At 36.8% G+C, this 25,199-nt stretch overlaps 6 protein-coding genes across 8 annotated transcripts; 4 read left to right on the plus strand and 2 right to left on the minus strand.

Moving 5' to 3' along the window:
- The first annotated feature begins 2,373 nt into the window (after window positions 1–2,373).
- On the plus strand, window positions 2,374–4,158 carry LOC148209390 (flotillin-like protein 4). The gene is made up of 2 exons (XM_088127678.1): window positions 2,374–3,377; window positions 3,471–4,158. Exons 1-2 carry the CDS (start codon window positions 2,451–2,453, stop codon window positions 3,996–3,998), a joined length of 1,455 nt encoding a protein of 484 aa, XP_087983804.1. The 5' UTR covers window positions 2,374–2,450; the 3' UTR covers window positions 3,999–4,158.
- Window positions 4,159–4,389: 231 nt separating this feature from the next.
- Window positions 4,390–6,253, plus strand: LOC111004767 (flotillin-like protein 4). The gene is made up of 2 exons (XM_022275946.2): window positions 4,390–5,661; window positions 5,744–6,253. The coding sequence occupies exons 1-2, from the start codon at window positions 4,657–4,659 to the stop codon at window positions 6,251–6,253; spliced, it is 1,515 nt and encodes a 504-aa protein (XP_022131638.2). The 5' UTR covers window positions 4,390–4,656.
- Window positions 6,254–6,360: 107 nt separating this feature from the next.
- On the minus strand, window positions 6,361–8,810 carry LOC111005182 (hydroxyproline O-arabinosyltransferase 1). Its single transcript, XM_022276604.2, has 8 exons — window positions 8,241–8,810; window positions 7,855–7,922; window positions 7,559–7,760; window positions 7,377–7,474; window positions 7,201–7,270; window positions 6,927–6,998; window positions 6,728–6,841; window positions 6,361–6,606 (listed from the first exon to the last, which is right to left on the minus strand). The coding sequence occupies exons 1-8, from the start codon at window positions 8,640–8,642 to the stop codon at window positions 6,547–6,549; spliced, it is 1,086 nt and encodes a 361-aa protein (XP_022132296.1). The 5' UTR covers window positions 8,643–8,810; the 3' UTR covers window positions 6,361–6,546.
- Window positions 8,811–12,021: 3,211 nt separating this feature from the next.
- Window positions 12,022–12,396, plus strand: LOC111004768 (uncharacterized). Its single transcript, XM_022275947.1, has one exon. The coding sequence runs from the start codon at window positions 12,022–12,024 to the stop codon at window positions 12,394–12,396; it is 375 nt and encodes a 124-aa protein (XP_022131639.1).
- Window positions 12,397–17,733: 5,337 nt separating this feature from the next.
- On the plus strand, window positions 17,734–18,201 carry LOC111004972 (uncharacterized). The gene has a single exon (XM_022276301.2). It carries the CDS (start codon window positions 17,734–17,736, stop codon window positions 18,199–18,201), a length of 468 nt encoding a protein of 155 aa, XP_022131993.1.
- Window positions 18,202–19,446: 1,245 nt separating this feature from the next.
- LOC111005178 (homeobox protein knotted-1-like 3) lies at window positions 19,447–24,550 on the minus strand. 3 transcript variants are annotated; one of them, XM_022276594.2, is made up of 6 exons: window positions 23,368–24,550; window positions 22,259–22,379; window positions 20,998–21,191; window positions 20,711–20,842; window positions 19,951–20,087; window positions 19,447–19,863 (listed from the first exon to the last, which is right to left on the minus strand). In XM_022276594.2, exons 1-6 carry the CDS (start codon window positions 24,151–24,153, stop codon window positions 19,860–19,862), a joined length of 1,374 nt encoding a protein of 457 aa, XP_022132286.1. In that variant the 5' UTR covers window positions 24,154–24,550; the 3' UTR covers window positions 19,447–19,859. The 3 variants fall into 3 exon arrangements, with proteins under 3 accessions (XP_022132286.1, XP_022132284.1, XP_022132285.1); XM_022276592.2 differs by having other exon boundaries at window positions 19,447–19,874; window positions 23,368–24,549; XM_022276593.2 differs by having other exon boundaries at window positions 19,447–19,871; window positions 23,368–24,548.
- Window positions 24,551–25,199: the final 649 nt, after the last annotated feature.

The raw sequence follows: 25,199 nt of genomic DNA on the forward strand, positions 1-25,199 counted from the left end.
TATGCCAAGGCAAAACTTCTAGAATATGAAATGCTAATCGGCAATCAATGTACTAAAAAAAAGGAATTAATAAACTTAAAACTATAAATTTAGTCGTTTTCGGGTGAGCCTCCAACCATCAACAATTCAGATCAGATCAGAATAAGCACCTTATCTAGGAATGATTGACTATAAATTTAATCTCTATAGTTTAATTTAGTTATTGAATTTTTAAAAAATATCAATTAATATTTTATCTTATTTGTTCTTGATTGAATTTTAGATTATATTCCTATACTTTTACTATTTTTTTATAACGTTGTATCAATACTAGTCATGAAATATTTACCTAACATATACCAAATTCAATCAAGATTTTGTAAAAGGAGTGATGTTTAATGAAGGGGAAAAGAAATTAATTTTACTCCTAAACTTGTCAAGTTGTATCAATTTTCATCTAAATTGGACCATAGAATTAGATAGATGTTGTAATTTTTACATTCTACTCAATTTTTGCTCCTATTAATCTTGAAAAAAATAACGTTAAAATTTCCAAAACATCATAAATTTCAATGGAAGGAAGCTTTGAACAAAATTATGTTTAATCAATGCACAACCCATTAAACAACTCTACCAAAACTCACTAATTTTAACTAAAAAAAACTATAATGTCATTTTTAAAAATCTCATCGATTTTGTACCAGACATGTTTTTTAATTCATTCAACGTAGATGAGAATACTTATTTTAACGAATATTTATACAAAAACTTATTAGAAACTAAAAATTGAAACACTTTTGTAAGTTTAAGGTAAATAAAAATTCAATTGGATTGAAACTAAAAGTTTAAGGTAAAAATTGATTATTATATTTTTCCTATTGAATAAGGATGCTAACAATAGAAACCTAATTGAAAAGTAATGCAGGGAACTGAAGTTCAACGGATTGGAAGTTGCTTGTAAATTAGATGGTTGAATTAGAGCTCAAAGCTTATGCAATTATGAATATGAGTTGATTTTTTTAGTAGTTGGCCCACAAGCAAGCCGATATTAGAATATAGAGTTTGAAATTGTCGCATTTTTCTCTGTCCCAATCCATTCATTTCATTTATGTCAACTTGTTCGATTTTATTCCAAATTGACTTCCTACACTTCATATTCATTCATCAATCATCACTTTGATTTGATCAACATCTCCCTTAATTTCATCATTGTTATTGCAAGGAAGGTTCCTACTCCCAAATTTACCATTTATTTTTCTTTTCCGGACGGAAATTCTTACCAATGAAGTCTCTTTTTTCTCATGTATTATATTAGAAATATATACAAGTGTCATTTCGATCTTATGATACGCGAGGTAGGTTAAAATGTGTATATATATTTGTTTTTTTTTTAAATACAACATGTATGAGTGAGATTCGAACTTACGACCTTTCAATTGGAGATAGATACCTTAACCAATGAGCAATTCGTAATTAAAAACTTCTTTTTTGAAAGTGAGGATTCAGATTCACCGAGAGACTAAACTCTTTCATTTATTATATTTTAAATTTAAAATAAAAAATTATCTTAAAGGTTGAGAAATCGAATGGAATAAATTTGAAAGTTTCAAAGGATACTTAAAAGCTATTATATAATTTGAATTATTGGATACAGACCACAAATTGGATTTTATTTATTATTATTATGGTGAAGGATCACATTTGCACCTTTCTTTCCTATGTATTGTTGAAAGTCAACTTTATTTCCGTTATTCTGATTCGAGATCCAATTAATTTCAATCAAAAACTGTGAATTGAGACAAAAATATGGAGTAAATTTAAAATTAATTATTTTTTTTTTACACAAATAGCATAATGTTGAGTTCAAAAAAAAATCTAACACTAAAAAAAAAAATAAAGTTACAGACGGCATATACCTTTGTTTTTTTAATTCAAATGTGAGGATGAGAATTTAAACCTTCAACTTAAAAAAAAAAAAAATCTCAATCATTCCATTAGGTTGACATTGACTTCATGACTAAAATATCTACTTCTCAAATTTCAAATCTTTAACCCGAAGTTGAGAAAAAAAAGGAAATTTCTTAAAAGAAATGAGAATAATATTTGCATTTTGCTAGACAACTCAAAATTAGGGAGATGAAGATGTAAGAATTGAGAGAGGATATTTTATGGATCCGGCAACGAAGTCTCTTTGTTGAAAATGACCCACGCACCCACATCCCAAAACTTGCTCCTCAAACAATATACTTACCTAATTAAGGCTTTAAGCTCCATTTATTATTACTATATTTTTAATTTTGGTATAATTTTTCATTTAAAACCTAACCAAATAATAATCTTAAAAAAATGTAGAGAAGAACAAGTCAAATGACGTTACATATATAAAGATTAGGGAATAAAGCAGAGCAATCCAAAATCTAATCACACACTCTACAACCGAAGCTGAATCCTCTGTTTTGTGAGGCGCCGCCATGTACAGAGTAGCAAGCGCGTCGGAGTACCTGGCCATAACCGGCGTGGGAATCTCCGACATAAAGCTCGCCAAAAAAGCATGGGTTCTCCCGGGCCAATCCTGCACCATCTTCGACATCTCTCCGGTCAACTACACCTTCGAAGTCCAAGCCATGAGCGCCGAGAAGCTCCCCTTCATCCTCCCCGCCGTCTTCACCATCGGACCCCGCTCCGACGACATCGACTCCCTTCTCAAGTACGCGAAACTCATCTCCCCCCACGACAAGCTCTCCAACCACGTCAAGGAGCTTGTCCAGGGCGTGATCGAGGGCGAGACGCGTGTCCTCGCCGCCTCCATGACCATGGAGGAGATTTTCAGAGGCACCAAGGAGTTCAAGCAGGAGGTGTTTGGGAAGGTGCAGCTGGAGCTGGACCAGTTCGGGCTTTTGATATACAACGCCAATGTGAAGCAGCTGGTGGACGTGCGTGGGCACGAGTATTTTTCCTACTTGGGCCAGAAGACGCAGCAGGAGGCCGCCAATCAGGCCAAAGTGGACGTGGCCGAGGCCAGGATGAAGGGAGAGATTGGGGCCAAGTCCAGGGAGGGACAGACCCTTCAGAATGCTGCCAAGATTGACGCCGAGACCAAGATTATATCCACGCAGAGGCAGGGCCAGGGGAAGAAGGAGGAGATTAGAGTCACCGCCGAGGTGAAGGTGTTTCAGAATGAGAGGGAGGCCGAGGTGGCCGAGGCCAATGCCGAGCTGGCCAAGAAGAAGGCCGCCTGGACCAGGGCCGCACAGGTCGCCGAAGTCGAGGCTGCCAAGGCCGTCGCCCTCAGAGAGGCCGAGCTGCAGAAGGAGGTGGAGCGGATGAATGCGTTGACAATGACCGAGAAGCTCAAGGCTGAGTTTCTCAGTAAAGCCAGTGTCGAGTACGAAACCAAGGTCAGTTAAATAGTATTATAAACTTAATTAAAAAATTTACAAATTTGAATTCAGAGGGATTATTAATTAATATGGGATTAAAAATGTGAAAAGGTGCAAGAGGCAAATTGGGAGCTGTACAACAAGCAAAAGAAAGCAGAAGCGGTTCTGTTCGAGAAAGAAAGGGAAGCGGAAGCGCAGAAGGCGTTGGCCGACGCAGCATTTTACGCTCGGCAGCAAGTCGCCGACGGAGAATTGTATGCGAAGAAGAAGGAGGCGGAGGGACTGGTGGCGCTTGCGCAGGCCCAGGCGCTGTATCTCCGCTCTCTCCTCGACGCATTGGGCGGCAATTACGCCGCCATCAGAGACTACCTAATGATCGACGGAGGCCTCTTCCAAGAAGTTGCTAAGATCAACGCCGACGCCGTCAGAGGGCTTCAGCCCAAAATTAGCGTCTGGACTAATGGGAGCGGCGCCGGGCACGGCCTCGACGGCGCCGCCGGATCACCTGCTAATTTGGCCATGAAAGAGGTGGCCGGAGTTTATAAAATGCTCCCCCCGTTGTTTCAGACGGTTCATGAGCAAACTGGAATGACTCCTCCGCCGTGGATGGGAAGTTTGACCGACTCTTCTCATAATTGATGCCAAATCTAAACCACTTTGTGATGTCAAATGTTAATTACTTTTTGCTTCTTGTAAACATGCATTTCGAATTCTATGTTTTTTTTTTTGTTCTTGGTTCTTTCTTGTAAACCTATTTCTTAATAAAAACGTATCTTCCCTTTTGTTATATAATTAAAAACTATAAATCTTGTGATAGGGTATTTCCATGAATCCTATTTACCTGATTGACACAACGTGCAAATCTCAAAATCAAACTCTATAAACCATAATGAGAAAAAAGAAAAAAAAAAAACTGAATGAAACTATGGAACAAAAGAAACAGATTCATATATTTATAAATATATTTTCCATCAATTCAACTCAAATTGTAATTTTTGGAACACCCTTGACCTCCACTTGTCTCAATGTTGATGCCAATTCCGAAATAATCTCAAATAAAACAGTATGAAGTATTTACCTTGTATTAATCCTAAAAAAAGGAGTCACTAAATTAAATTTAAGAAATTTAGTTCTTGCATTGAAAAAAAAAAAGGGAAAGGAATTAAGATGACCTTAATCGGAAGAATTTGGATGACCATTAATCACGCTGATTCTGAAATTTTCCGTTGTGATTTTAACCATTAATTTCCTCTCTTTCGCCATTCATTGTCTCCATCGATTCCCTTTTTTTTATCAGATGTTCACAACAAACTCTGCACTACAGATCTTCTTCTTCTTGTTCTTGGTTCATTCTCTTCTGCCGACCCCGACGACAATGTACAGAGTAGCGAGAGCCTCAGAGTACCTTGCCATAACCGGCACCGGAATCGACGACATCAAGCTCGCCAAAAAAGCATGGATTCTTCCCGGCCAATCCTGCACCGTCTTCGACCTCTCTCCGGTCAACTACACGTTCGAAGTCCAAGCCATGAGCGCCGAGAAGCTCCCCTTCATCCTCCCCGCCGTCTTCACCATTGGCCCCCGTGCCGACGACATCGAGTCCCTCCTCAAGTACGCCAAGCTCATCTCCCCTCACGACAAGCTCTCCAACCATGTCAAGGAGCTGGTCCAGGGGATCATCGAAGGCGAGACTCGTGTGCTTGCGGCTTCCATGACGATGGAGGACATTTTCAAAGGCACCAAAGAGTTCAAGCAGGAGGTGTTCGGAAAGGTTCAACTGGAACTCGATCAGTTCGGGCTTCTGATTTACAATGCCAATGTCAAACAGTTGGTGGACGTGGGGGGGCACGAGTACTTCTCGTATTTGGGGCAGAAGACGCAGCAGGAGGCGGCGAATCAGGCGAAAGTGGATGTGGCGGAGGCCAAGATGAAGGGGGAAATCGGGGCTAAATCGAGGGAAGGGCAGACGCTTCAGAACGCGGCCAAAATCGACGCGGAGACGAAGATCATATCGACGCAGAGACAGGGAGAGGGGAAGAAAGAGGAGATTAAGGTGAGAACGGAGGTCAAGGTGTTTGAAAATGAAAGGGAGGCGGAAGTGGAGGAGGCAAATGCAGAGCTCGCCAAGAAGAAAGCGGCATGGGCTAAGGCGACGCGCATGGCGGAAGTGGAAGCAGCAAAAGCTGTGTCGCTCAGAGAGGCGGAGCTACAGAAGGAGGTCGAGAAGATGAATGCATTGACCACCACTGAGAAGCTCAAGGCCCAATTCTTGAGCAAAGCCAGCGTCGAGTACGAAACCAAGGTGAGTTTTAAACTTCAAATCTGACCATCTCGAAATTGAAATGTGAACTGAAAGTTTAACAAGAACAATCTGTGATCGGAAGGTACAAGAGGCAAATTGGGATCTCTATGACAAACAGAAGAAAGCAGAAGCTGTCCTGTTTCAAAAGCAGAAAGAAGCGGAGGCACAAAAGGCAATGGCGGACGCAGCATTTTACTCTCGCCAGCAAGCTGCGGATGGAGAGCTGTATGCGAAGAAGAAAGAGGCGGAGGGACTGGTGGCGCTGGCGCAGGCCCAAGCGCTGTATCTCCGCTCTCTTCTCAACGCTTTGGGCGGAAACTACACCGCTCTCAGAGATTACCTAATGATCAACGGGGGGCTGTTTCAAGAAATTGCCAAGATTAATTCGGAAGGTGTGAAGGGGCTTCAACCTAAGATTAGCGTGTGGACCAATGGGAGCGGCGGACATGATTTGGAAGGAGGCGGAGCGGCAATGAAAGAGGTGGCCGGAGTTTATAAAATGCTGCCGCCATTGTTTCAGACAGTTCATGAGCAAACTGGAATGCTTCCTCCGCCATGGATGGGGGCCATGGCTGACTCTAAACGGAACTGAAGCATGGCGACAATAATGGGTTTGGCCTTTTCCTCTCTCTCATTTTTCGATTCTATTAGTATTAGCCATGATTTTTTAGTTTGTTTCTCCAGCGAGTTACTTGAGACTTGAGAGAATGCTAAACTATTTATTTTTCACTATAAAGTAAAACCAAACAACGTTTTACAGGGATTTAATTCATTGCCTATGCCTTTGCCAACCAGGTACAAGAAAATCGATACATATTCAAAAACGTATTTCATATAGTGGGAGAATTAAATTACACTTTTCAAGCACTTCTTAGTACAACTTTCTCAAGATCCCCAGTTAGGAATGTTTGCCGTGGCCTCGTTAACCATTTTCACCAGTGTCACCTGCAATTCAATAATGGAATATATTACATATTATTCTCTCACTCATCTCATCAGCATCACTAGAAAGCTACAAAGTGTGTTGAAAATTCATCAACTTCTTGATCATAGTTAGGACACGTACCACGCTTTCGGGGACGCCGGGTGGTGGGAGGGGAAGGTTTCTCGGCGGTACGACAGCATCGTATGATCTTTTGTCGAACCTCCATTCTCCAATCTTCCCGTAAGTCAGTTCTCCCTGAGTTCCAAAAGGTAAGCAATGGTATATAACAGATGAGAGAAATTGATATGAACGTAATCAACATTTGTTTTGCTTGTGTTACCTTCATATTGTAGTCACATCCGTAAGTATAATGGATTATGAACTTCTCACCTACTTCTTTATCCCACGGTGGCTGTGGAATGTAACATCCCTTAAGTTAGTTAATACAGAAAATCTTAATGTTCATCACCTATGGAGTTGGATGAAATTTCATGTGGTTCCGTAGAAGAAAGACGTTGAACAGAAATAGCATCGAGAATGGATACCAATGTTATGTTGTATACAAAAAGACAATCTAATCAAAACAAAAAAGTGGAGAGATTTTCTCTTAGAACCTGAATCATGAAGTCCTTATACAGGATGTTACCAACACCATGTAGAGCAGATGCAACAGCATAAGCATACCTATAAGGAGGAGAAGAAAGGAAAGAAAAGTTAAAAAAAAAAAAAAAAAAAAACCCATACAAAGTGGAAAAAATAAGAATTTTAATCTCAAATAATAAAAGCTTACATTTCAAGAACCCAGCCAAAAGCCTTATCTGCCTCAGGATCCTTCTTCATTGCCAAGGAAATATTCATCCAAGTGGGAGCAATTTTTTTGAGAGACTCCTACCAAAATTTTATTCAAAGGAGAAAAGAGAAAAGTAAGACAGAGACGCAAGAGAACAAGCATTTATCACTGGTGTTGCATACCCTTCCAACAATAACAGGTGAGTTCCCTATTGGATCAATGTTGGTAATCGGACCCTTGTCCTCTGGGAAGAACTTCCGAAGTTGACTCTCGTACTTCTTCGGTTCGATGTAAAAGAATGGAAATGCAGCCCCAAGCCCATCCTTAGCCAGATTAGGTATAGGCTTGACAATGATATGATCCGGCTCTGACATAAGTATATAACTGTATGCATATACAAAAATGATCAGTCTCAATTCAAAGTGGAAAGATGATCAATCCATCAGTCAATTAAAACAGGAAAGCAAGTTCCTCCTACTCTTCCTTGATGTCCGCTTGTTGAAGCCATTGCACAAACGCCCATGGCCTGTTGAGGACTATGTAGCCCTGTAACAGAACAGACCACAGATGAGCTATGGCTAATAGAAGGTAACTTCAGTCAAAGGGTAAAAACCAACACAGAAAACTTTAAATTCAACTACAGAGTGTTGCCCATTTGACATCATTTCACTAAAAACAGCCTTTTCTTTCCTAAGGCGAATTCTTTCAAACAGGTGGAGTGCATAAACAAAATCATCATAACATAGCACAGAGAGATCTTCAATAAATTTGCAGAGGCAGAGGCAGAGGCATTAGCAAAAACAAAGTCTACAAGCTCAAAGGTCAACCCTGAAACAACAGAAATCAAGAGTAGGAAAGTAGTACCCGATCCATCCCCGCCGGCAGAGGCTTAGCAACAAAGGTGGGAATCTCGTCCATGTACTTATCGGGCTTCCCAGAATGCAAGATCCTGGTGAAGCCACCCATCTGAGAATTAGGACCGTCCTTGAACTTCTTGTACCAGTAGTACATGATCCGGCACTGCCAAGTGTTGTACACCCCATCCGAGGCAGTAACGGCCGTGTGGAACAGTCGCTTGGAGGAAGAAGTTTTTGATCTATCCAGCGGCATCTTAATCACAGGGTCCACGGTAATGGAAGGGGAAGATCTTGAGGGACCAGGAAGCTCTTGCTTGAGAGGGGCATTTGCAGAGATGATGATGTTGTAGGTAATTAGAGCAACCGAGAAGGTCACCAGAACCAAGAAGAACAAATTCCCACAACCCATTTTGCCTTCGACTACAAATTTCTGCTCAAATGAATTTGCCGTTGCCCATGTCACTTCCCTTCGAAGCGGAGACACAGAAAGGGGAGGAACTAATAGTTTCAGAAAAAGTCGTCGCTTCAAGAAATGAGTTGTCCGAGAAATTGGCTGACCAGATTGGAGAGTTTGATTTAGTTTTTCTTTTGGAATTTTGTTGTAATAAAGATGAAATTTTGGACCTTTGAGCGGGCGGCGGCTGGAACATCCAGTCCAGCCAGCCCACTCCAGATTATTGGGCCATTTGCAACTCTATCAGTGGCCTCTGTCTCAGGTTCCGTTTTCGGCCACATCCAGCACCCAAAAATAAAAATAATAATTGCAATATAGTAATCATTTTGCTAATTTAAAATCTTTTTAATTTCATTTTTTTATAACGAGGATGAAACGAACTCACGACCTTTTGATCGAAAATTGATGCTTTTTTGTCCTATCATTTAGTTATATCTCACTAATTATCTCCATCACTACTTGTTACCATATTGAGTATTATATATATTTTTCTTTTTGTTTATATTATGTTTTCTATTCGACTAATTCTATAAGTTGAATGTATCCAGATCTGGGAATGAGTAACAAAATTAGAGAAAAGGAGTAGGTGGGGTGGAGGATCGAACTCACAACTTCTTTGTTGGAGATATATGTCAATTACAACTCACTTCGACCAAAAGAATCAAACTGAAACAATTGAAACTTAGTTGAGTTCCTAATTTAATCTTTGATTAAATACTAATATTTTTATTTTTTACTTTTGAGTTTGGGAATTAAATTTGTCATTGAACCCAATAGCAATACGTTTATTTGTAAGTCTAAATTTTCATTGATTTCGAGTATTGATTATACTATTAATGTGAATTTAATGGACGAATTTCCAACTTTTTATCAATAATATATGTTTTAATTGATTTGAGTTATGCAAAAGTGGCAATTAATTCAAGGTAAAGATGGATGCTTTTTATCTCTATTTGTCCAATAGAAATTAATTATTTGTAGTAAAAAAAATTATATTTATATATATGTAGAATATTGGGAATCACTACAAAGATTAAATTTATAAATTAAATAATAAGAACCCAAATTGAATCAATAGTAATTGTTTGTTAGACATTCCAAATAAATTAATTTATTTATATAAAAGAAATCAAATAGTAAGTAGATACCAGTACATAATTCAAATTTAAAAGAAAAATTTGGCCACAATTTTGGAAAATTCAAACATTGAGCAGTTAAGTTGAATTTTTTTATAAATAATTTGTACAGTTAAAGTTTAATTTCTGTATTTTCTAAATGTTTATAAGACACTCTTTATCAAGTCTTGAAAACTTTTGAACAAAAGGGGAAAAAGATTAAGTTTCACTTGCAGTCTTGTTTCTAAAATTTGGGTTAGGAGTTGCGTTGGTAATTTATATATTCTACAAAATTGTAAATGTTTAGATTACTATATTGATTATGCATTTAAGATTTCTTTTTAGAATAACTATGCATTTAAGACTATTTTCTCTTTTTATTTTGTTTTGCTAAAGTGGTATATGATCATTAGTACACTCAATTAACACAATTATGTAAATAAAAAACTACCATGCGAAAAAGAATCATTATGATAATGGTATTGATGATTGGTAAAGTTTTTGTTGGGATGGGTGGAGTCAAAACGACATCGGAACGAGCTACGGAGGATTCGAGATGGAATCGGGACGCGTCGGGGTCGAAGCGGGGATGAAAAACAGGGAAGCAGAGCGGTGCAGGCCATTCGGGCCGAGGAGGCAGCGCCGCAGTGCTAGGGGACAACGCCGCGGTGCTGTCCAGATGGAGCGTGCACGGATTTTCTCCGTGCGTAGCGCCATGGCACCGGAGACAGCGCCATGACGCTGTTTCAATGCTTATAAATGCAGTTTCGGGTTTAGGGTTTCTTAGTCGAAAAAGGGTTATTGTCCACATCTAAGTGGAAAACTGGACGTAGCCCTTAGTGGTGAACCAGTATAATTTGTTGTGTCATTTACTTGTCTTTACTGTTTTCTTCCTATTTGGATATTTGTGGTTGTATTGGATATTTTGTGTGAAATGAGAAATTATTTAGGTCAATCAATTTACCAACCGTTTTTTGACCTAAATTAAAATTTTTGAAATTAAATTCAAAATGTCCGAGACAAAAAAGAAAAAAAAAACACACACAAAATAAAAGTCTCATAATCGTTTTTTAAAATTATTTTATGTTTGCTATTATAAATACAACTGAGGCTGTCATTTTTCAAGAAATCGTATAATCCCATAAAAGAAGAAAAAAGTCACACACACACACACAAGAACAGTCTATAGGTTAGGCAGCTTAGGCTGTTCTTGTGTGAGAATCAAACATCCAGCGAGGCCAACAATGACTTTTCTAATGCGAGCATATAAAAAACTCATCTCAAAAGAAAAATAGAATCAATTTTGTAATTTATTAAATGCGTAATTCGAAACTTGTGGTGAATGGTGATTCGGATTTCCTAAATTATTTCTCATTTATTATTATTATTTTCAAATAACAATTACTTTGGACGTGAAATGAGAATGGGCCTACGTTAGTTTGGTCACAGTCAAAGCCCATCAAGTCCATTCACAGATCAAGTTGGTCTAATGGACCACTCTAGCCCTCAGTTGGTCAATGTCAAACAAAGCCACTGAAAACCACACACTTTCATACAGGCACTTGGAACAACGGTAACACAGGAGATTAAAAAGGAAAAAAAAAGAGGGTATTTTTAAGTACCACTAAACTCTCCAAAATATACTAAAGATTTGCCAATTTCAATTCCAATTCCATTTCTACTTGTCGCACTTTCAAGATAAAAATTAAAAAAAAAAAAAGAAAAGGCTCTTATCATATCATATCTTCTTCCTTTTTATTTAATACAAAAGTTCTTATCATATCAGCATCGGCTATGCAAAAAAGTTAATGAAAAAGAAAAAACCAAAATTTTCTTTTCCACTTGCTGGAGCTTTTGTCGTTTGTGGACCAAGAAAACTAAAGCCAAATACCCTTAATCTTATATTCGAAGAAAAAAATGCTCATTTTCTGACTAAGCAAACAACCAACAAGAAAAGATTTCAGTGTGTCTGAGTCATAAAGTGAGATTGTGGATAATTTCGACATTTTGCCCCAAAAAATCCGACGCGGATTTGACACATAAAATCCCAATCCCCACCTCCCTCCGCTCCGCGGTTTCCTCGCTTTTTCCGGCGCCACCATCCTTATCCACTCTCTTTTTCCACTTCCTTTTTTGCCCCCAACCTATAAAATCGCCCCTCTCCCACTCGCTTCCCTCATAAGTCAAAAAAAAAAAGAAATCTGCGTTTAATTAAAAAAATGTTGGCCGATTTTCATCACTCTTCCTCCTTCGCTCACAAGCTCAAGTCCTCCATCGGCTGCTTCCGCGCCTCCGACCAGCCGTCGACCAAATCGCCGTGTTCCTGGTTCAAATCTACGGCCGCTGAATTCCCCGACTTACTTGACCGCTGCCGCTATCTCGTCGCTCGGATCGGTCGCGGCAGCCGGAGAAGGTACCACGCTTCCCCTGACTTTACCTACGATTCTTCCAGCTACGCGCTTAATTTTGAGGACGATTCCCGTTACGACGATGAATTTCCGCTCAGAAATTTCGCCGCCAGATTGCCGCGCCTTCCGGCAGCCAAATTTGCCGGATCTCAAGCCGGAGTCAGTACCGTTGCTGCGTGTAGTTGATCCCCACGGAACGGAACTTAAGATTATTTTTTGGCGGATTTTTAATGTAAATTTCTCCTTCAAGTTCTAGTGAAATTGTAAACACCTATCTTGTTTCTCTTTTTTTTTTTTTTCTTTTTCTTGATTGATGAAATAAAATATTCAAATCGTTCCAAAACGAACTTATTGCCTTCATGCTCTCGCTTCTTTTAACAACTATTTCGTAACTTTTCTGTTCAACAAACATTGGAGGTCCTTCAATTCGTCTGGATTAGTTTCAATTTTAAAAATTGAGTCCCAATTTATTCCATATGTTTTTAACTTTTCAAGTTGACCATAATTGGTATAGTCAAATATCAGAAAAAGTTAGCAGTGAATAAGTAGGTGAATCGTCATTAGGAATTATAGAAACAATTGTTAAAATGAAATTGAAATTAAACTGAAATCATCCAACCATATAAATTAAATTAGTAATTAAACCAAATCTAATTCGATCAATTGGGTCAATTTTGTACATTCAGACCTGACCTTCAAGGAAGTCAGAACAACGCATTATTATGCAGGGAGCATAAGAAATTCAAAGGTGCCACGAGTGGCACTCTAACCACCCACCTCCCGCCACTCTGTAGTTGCTACAGAGGATATTGTGGACAATTAACATCTCGCGTCGATGGCAACCTATAAATACTGAGGATGAACTAATTTATAGGTATACGTGAATCTCAACTTGAATTTGAGAGTAAGCTAGTTCCGACAAACTTAAGCGTCAGAGTGATTATACATAGTTGTTGATAATTTAATTTATTTTTAACATGATTGATGGATGAAAGTGGAATTTTATCTTAAAAAGCGGAATGAATCAGCTTCTCATACTTTATTTTGTTTTGTTCGTCCTCGAGGGAGAGAACCAATCTGTAAAGAATGAAGTAATCTACCAACAACCTTTTCAACTTGCAATTTATGTCTTTAAGTTCACCTTATGAGCAAAAGTATAGGAAAAGGTTATTGTGTGACAAAAAGTAATTAAAGTCTTTTTTAGACAACTTTTTGATCTGAAAATAAAAGTGACGTGTTCTGAGAAACATTATGCCATCCTTTTTCTTTATTCTTTCACACCGAAAGGAAAAAAAGAAAAAAAAAAAAACTTAATAATATTATCTATTCCATATTTTTACATAATTAGATGGATAGATCAAAATAAAGTGTAAACTGTTTTAACTTTATAAAAATGAAACGTATCATGTTTTTGCTAATATGATATTTTTATTGTTTCATTTTGATATATATACGCGTCACGAAATGAAATAATTCCATTTAAAATTATAAATATATATTTTTCAACTGTATTATTCAAACACATGCATCAAGATTTTTTTCAGACTAAGAGATGATGAAAAGTAAAGTCGGTGTAGACTTCGAGAGTCAATGAATTGATGATGCCAACAATGATGTCATTATTCTTTTTCCTCCTTTTAAGTGCATATGTTATAAAATTAGACAAAATATTTTGAAAGAAATCAAGTGAAATCCACCCACCTAGATTTTATCTTTTCCTTTATTTCTTCCTCCACTGCAAAATGTCGGGTGGTTTCAACTTGAACATAATTTAATTAATCTAAAAAATTAATAGTCAACTTGAATATAATTTAATTAGTTAAAGTATCAATTTTTGATAAAATTTTGTAAGCTCAAAATAATAATAATAAATAATTAAAATATGTTGGTCTTTGAATACACTATTGACTCAATGACGAAAATACTAATATGATATTCATTCTCTTGTAGCAGAAGGTTCAAATTATTATACCCTTACACTTGTTGTATTTCAAAACGAAAATATCACGGATGAAGATATCAATTGAATATAATTAGATTATTTTTTAATTCAAAATAAGAGGAGATATTTAAACGTTTCTTTAAATATAATAAGGGAATGAGAGATTTTTAACCTCCAAATTTATATATACAATATCGTACCAAATTGAACTCTGCTTATATCAACGAGGAATTTTATCATCCAATTTTCTAAAAGAGTTAGTAATGTCTTAGTTATTTTCAAATTTACAATCTAATTGAATGACTAGCATATATAGACAAAAGTTAGATGATAATTTGTATAATAATTAGAAAAACCATATTCTAAGAATCCAAAAGGAACAAGGCAAATTTTCTCGAATTAAAGGAGGAACCGACAAAGAAAAAGAGAAAAGGAGCGTGGCCATGTACCATATTGGTAGCGTGAAGTGGGGCCTTAAATGAGTGTATAGAATCCCAATTTGTCCATTCCAAGTGGTTGTATAATAATGATCACTTTCATCCTATATTTACACTATGTTCTTAATCTCAACATAGTTTAGAAATTAAAAAAAAAAAAATTGGAGTTGAATTTTCTATCTCTACATTTAGTGTACTAAAGAAAAATAGGGAGTGTATTTCTATTTTTATATGTTCATGAATTTTAAGAGGTGTTTGAATTTACATTTTGTGTTTGATAGGTTCGATTTTTTTTTGTTAATAGGTTATTCAAATTTCAATTTTGAGTATACTGAGTAAATGACCATGAAATTTGTGTCTAATTAAACATGTGAAATTTTTACTTGAATAGGATGAAGAATTAATAGACACAAATTTAAAAATTCATGGACTATTAAACAAAAATTCGAAAGTTTGTAGTCCTATTAAACACTTAATTTAGAGACTTATTAGACATAGTCTTGAATGTTTAGGGACTAAACTTGCTATTTAACCTATATATTTTTGTCTAATATATATATTAAAGCATAACTGCATAAAGAATATATGTACTTTACAACCTAACAAAGACTAAGACATCTATACTTTTCCTAAGGTTGAAGGTCCGATCTCCGCTCTAAAATTGTTAAACTAAAAAAGATGAACTAGATAGCCGCGTGGTTAATACATGATGCATTGCACTAAAAGTCAAGAAGGACTAACCTCATGGCGACACTAAGACCAAACACAAGCCCATTATAAAGGTCCGAACAGGAGCTTGAAGAGGAAAGAAAATTTTCTTTGACTGAGAATTTTGAAATTAGACACAATTTTTTGTGACGAATTAAAATGTCGTCTCATAGGGAACTTTTGGCAACGAAATTTAATTTTGGTCGCCAAAAGTACCCTATGATAACAAAATTTCAATGCGTCACCAGAAGTGTCATTGCCAAAAATAAAATTTATTGTAGTGAAATAACATAATATGAACTAGCAATAAGATCCAGCAAGATGTTACCTTGGTCTAACCCTTTACTACTTGCAAACCGATGAGTTGGTGCATTGGGATGACAGAATGTACAAATAGACTTGTACAAATAAAAACTCATTGCATCCTCACCCTAATGAGACCACCACTATAAACGATAAAGTGACTATCAATATTAGGTACACATCAGAGTGTCGTGGATTCAATACCATACTGATACTATATTTCACTCATTGTAGATTACCTCATAATGGACGTTAATCCTTCATTGATGAGAAATAACATCCCCGCTAGAAATCTTTAGCCATGCTCATATTGGTAACACTCTTGTAGAGTTCTTTTGGCAGATATATTATAACTCTCCAAACAAATAGTTAATGAAAATAAATTAATGTTGGAGAAAAAGATCAATAGTAATAAGGTTAGATATTATTCTTGTCAAAATAATAGGTAGATAGTGAGTATAACTCAATTAGTTAATGCAAGAATCTTCGAGTACAAAAACTATAATATTTAAAGTTTTAAAATTAACCACTTAAATAAAGCAAAACTTGAAGTAGAATAATTAAAATAATATTTAAAAAAAATTATATAAATACAAAGGGATGACAAAAATCTAAGCTCATGGATCAAAAATATGTTATAATTAAAAGAACACAAGTTGGTTTCTTAAAATGCAAGGATTATGATTGGGAGGTAGTTATGATTGGACGTTTAAATGGAAGATGCCGTTAAAGTCGGTGCGATTAAATTAATTAATTTAATTTAGAGCTAATTATTGCTTTCGTATGTGATAAATATTGCAGCTATTCTGTTTGGTTGGTTCGGAACTGGGGGCGTTTGGTTATAGAAATAGTGTACGCTCACTTAGCTTAGTTGTCAACTAGAATTCTAAGCTTCAACTTCGCAAATTCCTTTCTTCAACGTTTGGTCATAGAATAATGTGCACTCCACTTACCTTATTTCCAACTTGTAAGTATTCTAAACACTAAACCATCATTAACAAATCAACCCATTTCTTTTAAAATAAATAAAAGAATCGCTACCTACATTTTTATTCAGTTGTCAAACTATAACGACAATATTAGTGATACAAAATTATTATTTTTTTAGTACAATATATGAGTGGGGAATCCAAAATCATGATTTTTGGTCGAATATAGATGTCTTAACTCGCAGCATAGCTCAAATGGTTAAGACATATATCTTCATTGAGTCATGTTAGCTTTGTACAAAATTGCTATTTATTCAGATTCAATATGATTTTGACAAATAATTACATTTTGTAAGGCTATTAATGAAGGTCACATCTATGATAACAACACGAATATTTTCAAAGTCATATCCAAAAATTTAAAACTAAAAAAATATATATATTTAAAATTAACAATGAAATAAATAGGGAGGAAAAGATATTCAATTTAACTGACTAATAATCATATACGGTAAGATGAATGACGAATAAATTATAATATTCTTTAATATTTTTTTCCACGAAGTATTGTTTAATCATAATAACAGTCACATTGTGACCATATATTAAGGATTTTAATCTCCTACAATTATAACTTATAAGGTATTACTGTAAAAAGAAAAATCAAATAATAATATTTGTAGCGAACTTGAGAGTGGTCCCGTACCGTCTGAACACAATTTGGATTATTGCACGGAAGTCGTAAAACACAAGGGATTATTTTCTGATATATATTTATTAAATATTGGACACAGGAACATTATGATTTATGATATTAAATGTAACAAAATTATATGAGCGGGCAATAATAGCCTACATCTGCGGCGTACGAAACGAGACGGGACAAAGCGATTATCTTGGCCAATCAGACCGTCAATTAACGGGTCCCACTTAATCAACAGCTGTAAATCTCTGACGACATGGGGCCCACCAAGGTTTGGATTTGAAGGAAGCCCGCACTGAAATCGTTGGATTCGTGGCGGAATCTCATTGGTCCGTTTTAAAAATTCTTGATGAGCAGCGCTGTCACTTGAGTTTGGAGCCTTTCGTCTCGGATTCCATCTCCGTTTCGGAAAGACGACTATATTTGATCTGCGGCTCGCTTCTTCCATGGCCGCTGAAGCTCTCTCTCTCTCTCTCTCTCTCTCGATTTGGCTTTTTTTGAATGGCGTCTTATTCTTCTTCTACTTCTTCTTCCTCCATTGATGAGACCTTGCGAACCGATCGGATCGAGGAGGATGATGATCGTGAAGTCGGAGTTTCGTCATATTCCTCGTGCGGATGTTTCTTCGGATTCGGATCGAGACAGGCTCGGAGCAGCGACGGCGTCCGGTGCCGATATCTACCGCTGCAACCGCACGAGGATCAAGTGAAACAGAGTTGGATGATGAAGAAGGTGAAGAGATTCAAGGAGATTATAAAAGCCGTGGCAGGGCGGAAGTGGAGAAGCTTCATTAGTGGAATAATTAGCAAGAAACGGAGTGTGAGATTTCAGTACGATCCGAGGAGTTACGCTTTGAATTTTGACGAAGGGAGCGGAGAAGACGGAGGCGGAAGTGGACGCCATGGTTTTAGAGCACCGTCTGCAACTCCGATCGGATTGGGAATCGGAATGAACAGAAGCCAAGTATGATGTGAATCGTGATGTCAGTCTCAGATAGGGTTCGATCTGTTCTTGGCCAATGTCATATTTTATCATTTATGTACATTGCTTTTCTTTTCTTTTTTTCTTCTTATTTTTACTGTTTAAAAATAATTAAATGCACGCTTATGGTTATTCTTTGAGAAATCCACCCATTTAAGATTTTTTTTTCTTTTCTATTGAAAATTTAATAAATGAGCAAAAGGAAAAGTTAAAATTCTCAAAAATAATACACAAGTTTAAGGAAAAGTTGATACAGAGGTAATATGACGTACATATATAGAGAATAAAATCATTATTTGTTTATATTTCATATGAGTACGGTGGAGCATTCCAACTTGAACTCTGGTTGAGTTAAGTTCATGTTGATAATAAAATAATTATTTAACACGATATTATTATGAATTTTATACAAGAACAAATGTTGAGAAAGAAAATGATATTAGAGTAAAAAAAAAAAGAAGATAGATTCTTACTCTCTCTATATATTTATTAGTACAATCATGCTTAGAGTAAGAATTCAAACCCCACAATATTTTGGTCGGAATATATATCTTTAATCAATTAAATTGGTCTATACTCGATTGACTACCTTAATCAATATTTCAATCACATATAATATGAGATGGTAAATCGTCTTAATAGATTATATATATTCTTTTTCCTTTTTTAATAAGATATATATTCTTTGTGAAAGCAAATATAGTATTAAAATAATATTGAGAATGGTATTGGTATGAGTGATAACATTATAGTATTTATATACCATACTATTTTTTTCAAAAAACAAAAAAAAATAGTATTATTGGTTTGATTTACATTGGTAAGAATCTTAGCATATTCGTAAAATATTGACTTTGTCAGAGCTTAGCTCAGGAAGAACCGGTGGATGTCTTTGATCAGAAGATTATGAGTTTGAATCTCCAGCCCTGTTGTTATACTATAATATATATATATATATATATATATTTTAATACTAGTTTTTATGAAAATAAAATATTGAATAGTTATAACATGCTGCCAAAAAAAACTTGTAACTGCCTGTGCGCATCCAACAAAAATAAAATAAATAACATTACGAACAATTATTATTCCAATGGTGACAAATTAATGAATAATGTTCGGATTGGCCAATAATTGAACAAAAAAAAAATGTATGTTTTAAACGTTTAGTTCAATCATGATTCTAGATCACGTGTCGCGGAGTTGTGGGTGGTCAAGGGATTTGAGTCAAAATTTTCAGAGAATAAAAATACTGTTAAAAGGCTATATATTACCATACTGACTACAACTTCCAACTCAATCTTGAATCTTATCTAAGACGTGTCAAGAAAAATCTATAATCGCCGGTAAACAACCATACACAGCTTATTAATTACACTATACATCTATTCCTGGCCAAGAAAAATTCTTTAACATCTCAATAAAGCAAGTGGAAGACCTCACAAATTTAAACTCTAATGTTGTGTGTAGAATCCATCTTCTTCACCATTCACATTCCTTTTCAGCATATGAATAATGCCATGCCTCACTCCAGAGTACACAATTAATTTCCAGTTTCATCCTTTGTACTAACTGCTCGTGTTATGATGCTTCGAATTTGTTTGATTTATATCTTGAGCTATGGGAGATGTTCGTTGCCTGTTGTCTCACCTGCATTACTTCTTTTTTCAAATGTATGGTCAGAGCAAGTCACACAAGTTCTTCACTAGCATTTATGGCTTAGTAGCTATACTATACCTTTTGCGTTTGCTCTTCAAGGTTGTCGATGTTGAAGGATTGGTGTGCCAATTCCGCTTCCTCTGGTTGATAAACCAGTTATTTATCTGCTTCAGTTGCAGACCAGTTTCCTGAACTAGCTTTGCTTTATCATCCTCCTAAAATGAGGGAAACAAAAAATCAATATAAGAGCAGTGGGATACTTTCAGAATAGAGCGTCACAACTACTTGGTCATTTTTGACCTTCTAAGGATTGTCACAGAGATTCCATAGAAGGCAGAACTACATTGCTTCTTTTGTGGCTCGAATGTCCTTCCATGAATAAGTTTCCACCCCACCCCCAAACCCCAAGAGAGATAATAATGTATATCGTAGTGTGAGGAAGTGAAATGTTCCTATATGATTTTAAACATCCCACCTTAAATAGATAAGGGATCTACCAAGGATTTAGGTATCTAACAAGGATTTATAATAGATATGGACTACTCCTCTCATTACCAATTAATTTTGAGTTTTCTACTCTTCGCCACTAAATTTTTGACAAGTATTTAATTTCTTCCCTCTCTGTTTTTCCTTCCCCCAGCTACAAAAAAGGCCTTAATGGTAGGCAACAAGAAATTTCTACTGTGCAATCATCAAAGAAGTATTCAGATATTTTGTGGTTTCTCCTTCATTACCCATTCTTTATTTTTTGTGGTATGTATACTCAAAATGTGTTTACTATATAATTCATTGCAGTAGCTCAAAATTGAAATAAAATTTAGAAGCAGCCCAAACTTACAGTAGGATATGGCCATTTTGAATGTGATTGCCACCAAGCCTTTAGGACGGATGTGGTGTCACCAGGAAGTTTACCTGCTCTCCTTTTTCGTAAAATTTCCTCCCTTATGTCTACAATTTTCTCCTTGTAACCCTGTTAAAGGCAGAGTTACTTTCATTGTTGGTTTAAGACAGCAGATTATTAAATATTTGTGAAACAACCGTTGTTCATATAGACAAATCCATACATAACTATCGAAATAATAAAAAGGAATTAAACCAAGAATAAAAAAAAAATAGAGGTCTCACATTCTTTAGTTCATGCTTCAATTCGTGTCTCACCCTCTCCATCAAGGATCTCTCGCTCTCTGTTGGGATAAGAGGACCAAATCCCATAGCATCATTACCCTCAAAACTTCCATCAAACAAACTAGCATCACTATCTATTTGGTCTTCGTCATCATCAGACATTGTAGCACCCGTACCTTCACCTGGTGAAACACCTAGACGAGGAAAATGCAGAAATAATTATAGCTTTTATTACCAGAAATTATATATCATCCAACACAACCCTTGATTCGAAGAATTAGCATTATATAACCACCAGAGCAAAAATAGTCATCGGGTGTAGACAGAAAAAACGAATAACATGCAATCATCTACTCTGGTGGCAGTTCAAGGAATTAAGTAATTAACATCTATTTCCTATTTGAATAAGAAAAGCCTGTTACTCAAGAAATCTCAGTCGTTTTGGAACTAAAACGTGGGAAAATACGTAGGATCATAAAGGTGCTCTATAGTTCAAAATCACAGAAATTCAGATGTTAACATAAACGACAGGCTAAAAGAGGATCTTATTCTATGCTCGTCCAATTTAATATCCATTTTTGAGTCATACCCATCTGTATTTTAGGTACAAACTGAAACAGAGCTGCACCTTTTGATATCCTAAGTCTTAGCTCGTGAAATCTCAACGAGTGTCCCAATGTGGGTATGAGATTAAGGGAACTTCAGGGCTCAAAGGTCAAGAGCCTAGAGAGGTGGTTTCAAAGAAGCCCACTCAGCACGTCATGTGATATGGTTAATAAAAGTAATCAATAGCAATTCCCAATCCATGGTATACAAAAATATGTGGACTCACATGGATAGTCATTGTAAGCCAAAAACACCCAGAAAACGTCAGAGGAAAACTAAAGACTATACAGATTTTTAACTCCAAATACTTAACAACAGGATTTTATACTTCCTTTCTTCAGTTTCCCTCCAGGCCTCCAACAGGAAGAAGGCTATCCCCATACTTCCTATGCAAATTTATCAAGTCATAATCATAGGGATATGTGGCAGTAAAGAAATTTCTTACTGGTTAAGAAGTGTTTAGGTATACTTGTAAAACATGTAGAGGTGACAAAAGTACGAGCTTTATCCTTAAGGAGGAGAATGAAACTTCAATTCAGTAGGGAAACCAACTGCTAAATAGAATGACCAATAAGCATTCAACCATTGTATATAGTTCTCTCTATTCTCTTTCTTCCTTCCTTTATCTTTTTCACTCTTATTGTTTGAAAATCACCTGTCAAGCTTTGCAAAGATTGCTCAATTTCCCAGCAGGCGTATACTGCTTCCATTGCATGGACACGGACATGTTGCTGCAGTTGTTCTTTAAAAGAACAAAGCAGTAAAACATAATGCGTCTGCAGCACAGGGAATGAAAAACAATGACGATTTAATTAGCAACATCAAGCTGTCAAAACTAAACATCTGCAATGTACGAGTAGCAACAGATAAATTCATGCCGCACTTCAAGGTAATTTACTTCAATTTTGACAATATCATACAAGACATGTCTTGCAGGAAACAAATTACGTCATGTAAGAAGGTTGAGAAGGCAACATGTCCTAGTTTGAGATTTGAAATGGTATCCAGAAGAAAAACACTGAAAATATTTATCTTGAAGAGTCAACAACTACTTCAAGAAATTGGATACAAACATCATAGAACAGTATGAAAGGAAGAGGTAGACATTGACAATAAAAAGTGCTTAAGTTTACTCGAGTATGATGGCAAGACAATATTAGACATCGATTATGTCCTTGGAAATTGACAGATAATGGCATGAAGCATACAATTAAGAAATCAGCTTTTAAGTAATGGACTTCTGGAAAAAAGCATGAATCCGTAGTGTGTGGAGACTTCCTTTACGAGGAATCGCACCATTCCAGTTCAATAATGTATGGACAGTCACTCGCTTTCCCAGCCTTAGTTATTAAATTGAAAAGGGGTGCTGATTTTCCCAACCTCAGAGCTTCAAATCGCCAGCAATTATCTCTCAAACATTTTGTAATCAATAATTCAAAACCAGTAATCGATGAATTGGATTCAAAAAGCAAAATTCACACAGAGGGTAACCCTCCCCCAACTTAAGGGAGGAAAAGAGAGGAGGAGAGGGGGAGTCTCTGTTATTCAGACCGGCATTTTTGCGGAGACGAGGATGCCTCTAGACATGCTAAATTCCCCAAGAAGAATGTCTCAACTTCCAAAGTGGAAAATAAACAAATGAAGATACTTACAGAGTGCAGAGAGAGAAATAATTTTATAATCTTTCTCCAACTCGGAGAACAATACGGCCTTCCCAATCCACCTTATTAAACAATCCATCGAAAGACAAGAGAAAAAACATACCATGAACTGATCAAGCTCTTTTCCATTGCCGACTATGGGCTGAGAACCGTGGCCCAGCGACGAGTATTTCGCCGCTACATTCTGAGACTGAGCAAGCTGAGAATCTATTCTCGGCAACTGGTCCACCGGCGTGGCGATCCGGAGGCAGGCGACGTGGGCAGAGAGCAGCTGTTCGTAAAGGGGATGCGCCAGAATTTCAGCCTTAGACCGAGCATTCTGCCAATTTACCACAGCCTCTCCACCAGTAGCACCTTCATTACCATCGCTCTCAACCGCCACATCCTCGCTGTTGTTTACGCCCTCCACTCCGCCGCCGCTGCTATTATTCTTCAAATCATCCGATTCGCGCGACAAAGTGGTGGTGACGCCAATCATGGCATCGGCGGCATCCGCTACCTCATCCATAACATCACTGTGATTGCGATGGAGGATCGGGCGGGAGAGCCATTGGCCGGACGGGTGGGAGACGGCGGAATTAGAAGCAGTCGTGTGAAGGTTAAGGAAGTCGGTATTGACGTTATCCGGCGCCGTCGTCGGGGTTTCACCAGAGTAGTGAGAATGAGGGGTTTGACTCCGAAGTAGCGCGCTATTCAGCCAATTCGGAGTACTCTGAAGCGGATGCTCAGTCTTAGAAGCAGCGCCGGGCGGAGAGTGGTCGGTGAGCTGATCAGGTAAGATAGAACGCAGAGTATTATCGGATAGTGGCCGGTCCGGTTGCTGCTGCGGCTGAGGCTGGTTCCCGTAATGGAGAGGAAGGTCCCGAGAGAGTTGGTTGCGGAAAGCCATACCATAAAAGCCGCCGCCGATTAAGAAACAAACAGAGTAAAAAATTATACAGCCATGGGGGAAGCGAAGCTGGAGATAGAGACGTTGAGGGAAAGATGAAGAGTGTAGTGTACAAATCAAACGCGTCTTCAAGAACGGAAAAAGGAGAGGCAAGGGAAGCCTCGGGAAGAAGTGGAATTTTACAGATTGGGGAAGGAGGGAAAGCGGTTTTCAGATGAACAAAACAGCTCGGGAAACTGCTTATTCTGAAACGGCGGTTTTGTTCCCCTGTGCTTTGTAAGGACGGATATTGGTAGGAATCCTCTTATCTCTGCCACTGGCACGTAACATCGGCATCACCCAAAAAACTTAGCCATAATATTTTCTAAAATTTTGGCTACTTACCACTTACTAATCAACTAAGATATTTCGTTTGTTACATATTTATTAATTTATTGAAATATTATTTAATAAGGTTCAATCATTAAAAAAAAAAAGGTTTTATATTTATGTAATTATATATGCCACGATTTGTACTGTTTATGGGCTTTGACTATGGACGCTTTAGAATGAGGGGGAAAATAATACAAGATGATAATAGTAGTGTAAAATGTATATACATTGTTCTTGCTATTCATTTAATTAATAATTGTGATTGAATTGTGGCATGTTATTTGTAGCAAATTAGATGTTTTGAATTTTGTGTTGGACATATTTTTCCGCAGGACTTAGTCCAAATAATCAATAAAATTATTCTCCGTGACAAAGAGACTCGGACCGTGTTTTCATGATACATAACTGAAACAACCAAAATTTATCAATATATATCTTTACCAGCATAATCCTATCTACTACAACTATAAGTAGCTCACTCTACTCTCATTCAATAGTCTATCATTTGTGAGGTATGCGTTACGCTTGTTCTCAAATGCACCTAAGGATATATTATGCGTCTAAGTCAATAAAGTATGATAGTGTACGAATCAAATAATACATGAAAACTCAAAATATTTTTTCAAGGTATCCCACCATAAAACAACCCTGATCTAAACATATCTCACAATGTC

This window comes from Momordica charantia, assembly GCF_013281855.1.
Source record: "Momordica charantia cultivar OHB3-1 chromosome 8 unlocalized genomic scaffold, Mcharantia_2.0 BLBB01000008.1, whole genome shotgun sequence".
Lineage (NCBI taxonomy): Eukaryota > Viridiplantae > Streptophyta > Magnoliopsida > Cucurbitales > Cucurbitaceae > Momordica > Momordica charantia.

Coding starts and splice junctions, on each gene's coding strand:
- LOC111004972 (XM_022276301.2), top strand. CDS start 17,734: ATGGCGTCTTATTCTTCTTCTACTTCTTCTTCCTCCATTGATGAGACC.
- LOC111005182 (XM_022276604.2), bottom strand. CDS start 8,642: ATGGGTTGTGGGAATTTGTTCTTCTTGGTTCTGGTGACCTTCTCGGTT. Junction 7,923..8,240: donor TGCCGGCGGGGATGGATCGG/GTACTACTTTCC, acceptor GTTCTGTTACAG/GGCTACATAGTCCTCAACAG. Junction 6,842..6,926: donor GATGTGACTACAATATGAAG/GTAACACAAGCA, acceptor TTTGGAACTCAG/GGAGAACTGACTTACGGGAA.
- LOC111005178 (XM_022276592.2), bottom strand. CDS start 24,153: ATGGCTTTCCGCAACCAACTCTCTCGGGACCTTCCTCTCCATTACGGG. Junction 21,192..22,258: donor ATCTTTGCAAAGCTTGACAG/GTGATTTTCAAA, acceptor TTCCTCGTCTAG/GTGTTTCACCAGGTGAAGGT. Junction 20,843..20,997: donor TGAAGCATGAACTAAAGAAT/GTGAGACCTCTA, acceptor TGCCTTTAACAG/GGTTACAAGGAGAAAATTGT.
- LOC111004767 (XM_022275946.2), top strand. CDS start 4,657: ATGTTCACAACAAACTCTGCACTACAGATCTTCTTCTTCTTGTTCTTG. Junction 5,662..5,743: donor GCGTCGAGTACGAAACCAAG/GTGAGTTTTAAA, acceptor TGTGATCGGAAG/GTACAAGAGGCAAATTGGGA.
- LOC111004768 (XM_022275947.1), top strand. CDS start 12,022: ATGTTGGCCGATTTTCATCACTCTTCCTCCTTCGCTCACAAGCTCAAG.
- LOC148209390 (XM_088127678.1), top strand. CDS start 2,451: ATGTACAGAGTAGCAAGCGCGTCGGAGTACCTGGCCATAACCGGCGTG. Junction 3,378..3,470: donor GTGTCGAGTACGAAACCAAG/GTCAGTTAAATA, acceptor AAATGTGAAAAG/GTGCAAGAGGCAAATTGGGA.